The sequence below is a fragment of the Hemitrygon akajei genome, unplaced genomic scaffold (assembly GCF_048418815.1).
Source record: "Hemitrygon akajei unplaced genomic scaffold, sHemAka1.3 Scf000079, whole genome shotgun sequence".
Classification (NCBI taxonomy): Eukaryota; Metazoa; Chordata; class Chondrichthyes; order Myliobatiformes; family Dasyatidae; genus Hemitrygon; species Hemitrygon akajei.
Window position 1 is genome coordinate 1698 of NW_027331965.1, and position 9828 is coordinate 11525.

The 9828-nt window shown below is 53.2% G+C and overlaps 1 protein-coding gene across 1 annotated transcript; it reads left to right on the forward strand.

Moving 5' to 3' along the window:
- The first annotated feature begins 272 nt into the window (after positions 1–272).
- On the forward strand, positions 273–8836 carry LOC140722526 (uncharacterized). The gene is made up of 5 exons (XM_073037243.1): positions 273–326; positions 1400–1520; positions 5583–5699; positions 7008–7379; positions 8754–8836. The coding sequence occupies exons 2-5, from the start codon at positions 1457–1459 to the stop codon at positions 8834–8836; spliced, it is 636 nt and encodes a 211-aa protein (XP_072893344.1). The 5' UTR covers positions 273–326; positions 1400–1456.
- The last annotated feature ends 992 nt before the right edge of the window (positions 8837–9828 follow it).

Consider the following 9828-nt stretch of genomic DNA (forward strand, 5'->3'; position numbering starts at 1 on the left):
CGTCCTGTTCGCTGTCTCCCCCCTCAGTCCATCGATCTCCTCTTCTGCCTCCCTGTGTCTCTCCTCTCTCTCCTCCCTCTCCCTCAAACCTCTCTCTCTGGCTGTCTCACCCCTCTCTCTCTTCTCTCTTTCTCCCCGACACCCTCAGATATTCTCTACCGTCCTCTCTCTTCCTAATCTGCCTGTCCGACTCTCCCTCCCTCAGACGGTCTGAACTCCACCTACTCAGAGTTGAACTTTCCGAAAGAGGAACCCCGGCATCGATGAGGACGAAGATCCTCCCATTTCCTCGGAACCCGGCGGGCTGTCAACCACAGCACAAACAGGTCAGGGTTCATAATGATGACGTCAGTCTGGAGGGTCACGTGTTATCGTCGCAAGAGTCCTTGTTTCTAATGTATCTGCCTCTCGACCACTTCCTCTGTCTCCACAGACTGACCACCATCTGGGTAATAAAGGTTGTCACCCGGCTCACCAATTAATCCCTCTCTGTGAGGTATATACATGATCTGGATGAAATTGTAGGTGGGTGGGTTAGAAACATAGAAACATAGAAAACATGCATCGCAATACAGGCCCTTCGGCCCAACTGACCGAACATGTCCCTACCTTGGAACAACCTGGGCGTTACCCACAGCCCTCTATTATTCTAAACTCCGTGCAGCCATCCAGGAGTCTCCTTAAAAACCCTATCGCTTCCGCCTCCACCGTCGCCGGCAGCCCATTCCACGCACTCACTACTCTCTGAGTAAAAAAAAACCGTATCCCTGACATCTCCTCTGTACCTACTCCCAGCTACCTTAAAACCATGTCCTCATCTTGCTAGCTATTTCAGCCCTGGGGAAAAGCATCTGATTATCCACACGATCAATGCCTCTCATCATCTTGTACACCTCTATCAGGTCACCTCTCATCCTCCGTCGCTCCGAGGAGAAAAGGCCGAGTTCACTCAACCTACTTCTCATAAGGCACGCTCCCCAATCCAGGCAACATCCTTGTAAATCTCCTCTGCACCCTTTCTATGGCTTCCACATCCTTCCTGTAGTGAGGCGACCAGAACTGAGCACAGTACTCCAAGTGGGGCCTGACCAGGGTCCGATATAGCTGTAACATTACCTCTCGGCTCCTAAACTCAATCCTACGTTCGATGAATTATGACTCCTTGACCACAGAGTCAACTCGGACCCCAAGATCCCTCTGATCCTCCACACTGCCAAGAGTCTTACCATTAATATTATATTCTCTCTCTCTCTCTCTCTCTCTCCTCTCTCACTCTCTCACTCTCTCTCTCTCTCACCCTCTCTCTCTCTCTCTCACTCTCTCTCTCTCTCTCTCTCTCTCTCTCTCTCTCTCTCTCTCTCTCTCTCTCTCTCTCTCTCTCTCTCTCCCCCTCCCCCAGACGGTGTGACCTCCACCTACTCAGAGTTGAACTTTCGGAAAGAGGAACCCCGCATCGATGAGGACCAAGATCCTCCCATTTCTTCGGGGACCCGGCGGGCTGTCAACCACTGCACAGACAGGTCAGAGTTCACAGTGATGACGTCCATTGTGGAGGGGTCACGTGACACGGTCCCGAATGTCCAAGTTTCTGATGCCTCTGTCTCGGCCACTTCCTCTGTCAGCTCGACCACCATCTGGGTAATGAAAGGTTGTCACTCGCTCCCCAGTTAAGACCCTTTCCCCGCTCACCTTAGACCTGTGCGCTCTGATCCTCGATTCTCCAGGTCTACGGAGTATTAACTGTACGCACTCACCGCTCTTGGTTTGATAACCACTCTGTATGGTCACCCCCTGGCGGCCCCAAGAATTAAAGTCCCAACCTGCCCGATCTCTATCCATAATTGCTCTCTCCAATCCGGCAACATCCTCGTTCTCCTCCTTCTCTCTGCTCTACTACTCTCACTCCCCCATCTTCCCACCCTACCCACCCCACTCTCTCTGCTCCTCTCCTACCCCAGTCGCCTCCTCTACTCGGTTCCCGATTCGCCCCAACTAATCTCCTACAAGCCCTTCTTTCCTCCCCATTTCCCCACCTCTTCCCCCTCTGCCCCACCGTCCCTCTCTCCTCCCCTATTCCCTCCCCTCCATTCTCTTCCCCCCTCTGTTCGTCCTGTCTACTTCCTTCCTCTCTAACCCCCCACCCTCATTATATCGCTCTCCCTCCACGCCATCGACCCTCACCCCAATCCTGTGCCCTCTGGTTCCCCATACCCCGGACCTGAGGAACGTCTGTGCTCTTTCACGCTGCCTGCGCTCCTCGTGGTTTTATACAACTCTGTAAGGTCACCCCTGCGCTCCAAGGAATAAAGTCCCGACCTGCCCGACCTCTCTCCATGCCTCACTCTTCCAAGTCCAACATCCTCGTAAACCTTCCAGCTCGGTGCCCTTTCCTATATCAAGGCGACCAACACTGAACAAGAGCGGTGTCACTGTACATCAGCAACGTGACCTCCCGACTCCTGTACCATCATCTTCCAGAGCAGTGTACCATCTGAGACCTTGTTAAAGTCCAGGTAGATTACATCTACTCCCCGTACCCGATCAGTCCTTCCCGAGCAAATTAGCCCGACATCTCTCCCTGGGTCTCGCGCCATCCAGCATCCCCCCCCCTCCCTCCTCTATCTTCCAACCTCTCTACCTACCTCTCTACCTACCCCTCTCCCTCCCTCTCTCACCGCTCCTTCGGCCCACAAAGCAGTGACGAACATGTCCCGACCTTAGAACTCCCCAGGAATGATAAATAGCCCTCTATTTTTCTAAGCTCCATGTACCAATCCAGGAGTCCAATGATAGCCCCAAAACGGTACCCCGCCTCCACCACCGCCGCCCGCAGCCCATTCCGCGCACCCACCACTCTCTCCAAAAGCCACTTAAAACCGCGCCCTCTCGTGCTAGCCATTTCGGCCGTGGATGAAAAGCCTCTGACTATCCACACGATCAATGCCTCTCATCATCTCATACACCTCTATCAGCTCACTTCTCATCCTCCGTCGCTCCAGGGAGAAAAGGCCGAGTTCACTCAACCTATTCTCATGAGGCGTGCTCCCCAATCCAGGCAACATCCTTGTAAATCTCCTCTGCACCCTTTCTATGGTTTCCACATCCTTCCTGTGGTGAGGCGACCAGAACTGAGGCACAGTACCCCAAGTGGGGTCTGACCAGGGGTCCGATATAGCTGCAACATTACCTCTCGGCTCCTAAATGTATATAAATGATTTGGATGAAGTTGTAGACGGCTGGGTTAGTAGCTTTACAGAAGATACGGCGAGAGAGAGCAGAGAAGACTAGCAAAGAATTCAGTGGGACGTAGATCAGTAATAGATATGGTTTGGAGACGGGACAGATGGAGATTAACCCGGACAAACATAAAATGTTTCCCCTTGATAGGTCAAATGAAAGAAATGTCACACTATCGGAGCCAAGACCCTAAACAGTGTTGAAACATAGAAACATAGAAACCTACAGCACAACACAGGCCCTTCGGATGATAAAGATGTGCCGAACATGTCCTTACCTTAGATGGGCAGAGGATCGTGGGGTCAATGTTCATACCTCCATGAACGAAAAGTTGCCTCACAGGTAGATAGGGTAGATAAGAAAGCTTATGGGGTGTTAGGATTCATAAGTCGAGGGATCGTTTTTAAGATTCGTGAGGTAATGATGCCAGCTCTATAAAACTCTGCTTCGGCCACACTTGGAGTACTGTGTCCAGTTCTGGTCGCCTCACTATAGGAAGGATGTGGAAGCATTGGAAAGGGTACAGAGGAGATTTTACCAGGATGGCTGCCTGGTTTAGAGGGTATGGATTATGATCAGAGATTAAGGGTGCTAGGGTTTTACTCATTGGAGAGAAGGAGGATGAGAGGAGACAAGATAGAGGTGTACAAGATATTAAGAGGGATAAATTAGTGTGGACAGCTATAATTATGTAATTATAGAACTGTGAGCCTTACGTCTGTGGTGGGAAAGCTGTTGGAAAAGATTCTTTAGAGGTAGGATCTACAGGCATTTAGAGAATCATGGTCTGTTCAGGGACAGTCAGCACGGCTTTGTGAAGGGCAGATCGTGCCTAACAAGCCCGACAGAGTTCTTTGAGGAGGTGAGCAGGCATATAGATGAGGGTAGTGCAGTGGATGTGATCTACCTGGATTTTAGTAAGGCATTTGACAAGGTTCCACACGGTAGGCTTATTCAGAAAGTCAGAAGGCATGGGATCCAGGGAAGTTTGGCCAGGTGGATTCAGATTGGTTTGCCTGCAGAAAGCAGAGGGTCGTGGTGGAGGGAGTACATTCAGATTGGAGGGTTGTGACTAGTGGCTGTCCCACAAGGATCTATTCTGGGACCTCTACTTTTTGTGATCTTTATTAACGACCTAGATGTGGGGGTAGAAGGGTGGGTTGGCAAGTTTGCAGACGACACAAAGGTTGATGGTGTTGAGGATAGTGTAGAGGATTGTCGAAGATTGCAGAGAGACATTGATAGGATCAGAAGTGGGCTGAGAAGTGGCAGATGGAGTTTAACCCGGAGAAGTGTGAGGGTGGTTCACTTTGGAAGGACAAACTCCAAGGCAGAGTACAAAGTAAATGGCAGGATACATTGTAGTGTGGAGGAGCAGAGAGATCTGGGGGTACATGTCCACAGAGCCCTGAAAGGTGCTTCACAGGTAGATAGGGCGGTTAAGAAAGCTTATCAGGTGTTAGCTTTCATAAGTCGAGGGATAGAGTTTAAGAGACGCGATGTAATGATGCAGCTCTATAAAACTCTGGTTAGGCCACACTTGGAGTACTGTCTCCAGTTCTGGTCGCCTCACAATAAGAAGGATATGGAAGCATTGGAAAGGGTACAGAGGAGACTTACCAGATGCTGCCTGGTTTAGAGAGTATGGATTATGATCAGAGATTAAGGGAGCTAGGGCTTTACTCTTTGGAGAGAAGGAGGATGAGAGGAGACATGATAGAGGTGTACAAGATATTAAGAGGAATAGACAGAGTGGACAGCCAGCGCCTCTTCCCCAGGGCACCACTGCTCAGTACAAGAGGACATGGCTTTACGGTAAGGGGATGGGAAGTTCAAGGGGGATATTAGAGGAAGGTTTTTCACTCAGCGAGTGGTTGGTGCGTGGAATGCACTGCCTGAGTCAGTGGTGGAGGCAGATACACTGGTGAAGTTTAAGAGACTACTAGACAGGTATGTGGAGGAAATTAAGGTGGGGGTTACATGGGAGGCACAGCATTGTGGGCCGAAGGGCCTGTACTGTGCTGTGTTGTTCTATGTTCCTCCCTTTATTAGTCGGGGCATTGAGTACCAATGTCAGTGAGTTTTGTTGCAAATTCATAAAAATCACTAGTTAGGCTGAATCAGGCGCTTTTTATACAGTTCTGGTCACCCCATTATCGGAAGGATGTCAGAGCGTTGGGGAGCCTCCGGAGAGGTTTAACAGGACTCTGCCGGGAGTCGGTGGCATGTGTTACAACGAGAGGTCGGACACCTCGGTCGCTTCTTCTGGAGCGGAGGGTGGGTGGAAGGGAGTCCCAGTGGGGTCACGGCTGATTTCACGCACACACTGAATGGTCTCTCTACAGGTGAGCAGAAACAGGAGCCGAAACAGAACATCGGAAATAGACCGGACCGTAAGATCTGCCTACTCTGCCTAGTTACGTTCGCCGTCGTCGCGATAGTGGCCGGGCTCTCGATCCACGGTGAGTGGAACGGGATCCGGGTGGAGTCCGGCCGTAAACAAGCAGAGTGGAATGAAATGTTAGCGCAAAAAAGCTCACCCTGACACCGACACGCCACTCACCGTGACAGTTACACGACCGTCACCGTGACAGCGACACGCCCCTCACCGTGACGTGGAAACGCCCCTCACCGTGACAGCGACACGACCGTCACCGTGACAGCGACACGCCCCTCACCGTGACGTGGAAACGCCCCTCACCGTGACAGCGACACGACCGTCACCGTGACAGCGACACGCCCCTCACCGTGACGTGGAAACGCCCCTCACCGTGACAGCGACACGACCGTCACCGTGACAGCGACAGGCGTCTCACCGGGACACAGACGTTACCCTCAACATAGCATAGAGAAGACCCTTACCATTATTATGACAGTACCCTCACATCGTGCACGACAGTACACTCACCGTGACACCGACACACCTCTCACCGTGACACTGACACTCCCAGCACAGTGACCCGCACACTCTCCACACCGTGACACCGACACACCTCTCACCGTGACACTGACACTCCCAGCACAGTGACCCGCACACTCTCCACACCGTGGCACCGACACACCTCTCACCGTGACACTGACACTCCCAGCACAGTGACCCGCACACTCTCCACACCGTGACACCGACACACCTCTTACCGTGACACTGACACTCCCAGCACAGTGACCCGCACACTCTCCACACCGTGACACCGACACACCTCTCACCGTGACACTGACACTCCCAGCACAGTGACCCGCACACTCTCCACACCGTGACACCGACACACCTCTCACCGTGACACTGACACTCCCAGCACAGTGACCCGCACACTCTCCACACCGTGACACCGACACACCTCTCACCGTGACACTGACACTCCCAGCACAGTGACCCGCACACTCTCCACACCGTGACACCGACACACCTCTCACCGTGACACCGACACTCCCAGCACAGTGACCCGCACAATCTCCACACCGTGACACCGACACACCTCTCACCGTGACACTAACACTCCCAGCACAGTGACCCGCACACTCTCCACACCGTGACACCGACACACCTCTCACCGTGACACTGACACTCCCAGCACAGTGACCCGCACACTCTCCACACCGTGACACCGACTCCCCCTTTACTGTGACACCGATACTCCCCACACCGCGGCATGGACACTCCTCAGACCTCGTCGCAGACAGACTTCTCACTGAGACACAGACACTCCCCCCATCTGACACCGAGTCACCTCAAACCGTGTCACTGACACACCCTTTACTTTCACTCTCAGTATCACAGACTCGTCAGTCTCTGATCACATCCGAACGAAACTCCCGGAGACTCTGGGAACAACATCAGGAGATGAACAGGACCCAGCGCCAATATCAACAGCGAGTCCATGACTTGAACTCAACCCTAGATTCCAGGACATCCGAGAACACCCGCCTGGATCTCTCTCAGAGAAACTGTCTGAATAATCTTTCCGCTATGAACAACAGCCTCACTATCCTCGAAAACAACAATTCCGTCCTCAACTCGGATCTCTCGGAGCTGAATCGAACGCACAACGATCTCCGTCTTCAGTTCAATCAGCTCGAAATGAAGTACACAAACATCGCCGAAAACAAAGCTCAGATTTGCCAATACCTCACAAGGAGAACAGGTGAGAGGACATTCCCCGTTTCAACGGCTCCGTGTAACAGGGGGTGAGGGGGGAGGATGTGGAGAGATTCACTACATCACTTACCTGGCAGTATGTGATGGGACAGTGTGGAGGGAGATTCACTCTGTGTCTGACCCCAGGAGTGTGTGATGGGACGGTGTGGAGGGAGATTCACGTTGTGCCTGACCCCGGGAGTGTGTGATGAGACAGTGCGGAGGGAGATTCACTCTGTGCCTGATCCCGGGAGAGTGTGATGGGACAGTGCGGAGGGAGATTCACTCTGTGCCTGATCCCGGGAGAGTGTGAAGAGACAGTGCGGAGGGAGATTCACACTGTGTCTGACCCCGGGAGTGTGTGATGGGACAGTGTGGAGGGAGATTCAGTCTGTGTCTGACCCCGGGAGTGTGTGATGAGACGGTGTGGAGGGAGATTCACTCTGTGTCTGACCCCGGGAGTGTGTGATGGGACGGTGTGGAGGGAGATTCACTCTGTGGCTGAGCTCGGGAATGTATGATGGGACGGTGTGAAGGGAGATTTACTCTGTGTCTGACCCCGGGAGTGTGTGATGGGACGGTGTGGAGGGAGATTCACTCTGTGTCTGACCCCGGGAGTGTGTGATGGGACGGTGTGAAGGGAGATTTACTCTGTGTCTGACCCCGGGAGTGTGTGATGGGACGGTGTGAAGGGTGATTTACTTTGCGTCTGACCCCCGGAGTGTGTGATGGGACGGTGTGAAGGGTGATTTACTCTGTGTCTGACCCCGGGAGTGTGTGATGGGACGGTATGGAGGAAGCTTCAACACAAAAGACTCTGCAGATGCTGGGGTCAAATGAACGCGCAGAAAACTCTTGAGGAACTCAGCAGGTCGGGCAGCCTCTGTGGAAACGAACAGACAACATTTTATGGCCGGGACCCATCGTTAGGACTGAAGTGCGGCGGGGTGTTGAACTTAAGCGACCCTGTAAAGAGCGAGGTTGGAGGCTGGGAAGGAGAAGGCTGATTGGTCCCAGGTGAAAAATCACTAAGGGAAAAGATCAAGGGGTTTGGAGAGGGGAAGCTGTGAGGGGATAGGCAGGAAAGGAGAAGAAGGAATGAAAGGGTTAAGCACAATGGGCGGGAGAATCAGGCGGAACCATGAGGGAGGTGATATCCATCTGGAGGAGGAGGCAGAGTGAAACCGGGATGTGGGAAGGGATGTGAGGGAATTACCGGAAGATGGAGAAATCAAGGGAGTTCCGTTCTGTGCCTGATCCTGGCATGTGTGAAGGGTCTGTGAGGAAACAGCGGCACCTAGCGTCTGATCCCGGCAGTGCGTGATCCGTCCGGACTGGTACTTTATAACATCACTCTGTGTCTATCCCCGTATGCGTGAAGAGCTGATGCACAAAGAGTTTCTCTCTCCGTTTGCCATCTCGGTGATAGCTCGGAGGAAGCGGGCATCGCTCTCTGACCATTAGAATGACTGTTCCGACTGTGTGCAGTGAGGTTCGCTCTGGTCTGATCCCAGAAGTCTATGACGGGACGGTATGGAGAGAGCTTCACAACGATCCCGGGAGTGTGTGATGGGACGGTGCGGAGGGAGATGAACTCTGTGCCTGACCCCGTGGGTGTGTGTGATGGGACGGTGCGGGGGGAGATTCACTCTCTGTCTGACCCGGGAGTGTGTGATTCGACTGTGCGGAGGGAGATTCACTCTGTTTCTGACTCTGGGAGTGTGTGATGGGAGGGTGTGGAGGGAAATTCACTCTCTGTCTGAACCCGGGAGTGTGTGATGGGACGGTGCGGAGGGAGATTCCCTCTGTGTCTGACCACGGATGTGTGTGATGGGACGGTGTGGAGGGAGATTCACGCTGTGTCTGACCCCGGGAGTGTGTGATGGGAGGGTGTGGAGGGAAATTCACTCTCTGTCTGAACCCGGGAGTGTGTGATGGGACGGTGCGGAGGGAGATTCCCTCTGTGTCTGACCACGGATGTGTGTGATGGGACGGTGTGGAGGGAGATTCACGCTGTGTCTGACCCCGGGAGTGTGTGATGGGACGGTGTGGATGGAGATTCACTCTGTGTCTGACCACGGGAGTGTGTGATGGGACGGTGCGGAGGGAGATTCCCTCTGTGTCTGACCACGGATGTGTGTGATGGGACGGTGTGGGGGGAGCTTTACTCTGTGTCTGACCCCGGGAGTGTGTGATGGGACGGTGTGAAGGGTGATTTACTCTGTGTCTGACCCCGGGAGTGTGTGATGGGACGCTGTGAAGAGAGATTCACTCTGTGTCTGACCCCGGGATTATGTGATGGGACGGTGTGGAGGGAGACTAACTCTGTGCCTGACCCCGGGAGTGTGTGATGGGACGGTATGGTGGGAGCTTCAACACAAATGACTCTGCAGATGCTGGGATCAAATGAACGCGCAGAAAACTCTTGAGAAACTCAGCAGGTCGGGCAGCCTCTG

Bases quoted from the DNA above. Each gene is read 5' to 3' on its own strand.
- LOC140722526 (XM_073037243.1), top strand. From the start codon at position 1,457: ATGAGGACCAAGATCCTCCCATTTCTTCGGGGACCCGGCGGGCTGTCA. The intron at 1,521-5,582 runs GTCAGAGTTCAC...GTCTCTCTACAG, and splicing joins GTCAACCACTGCACAGACAG to GTGAGCAGAAACAGGAGCCG. The intron at 5,700-7,007 runs GTGAGTGGAACG...TTTCACTCTCAG, and splicing joins GGCCGGGCTCTCGATCCACG to TATCACAGACTCGTCAGTCT.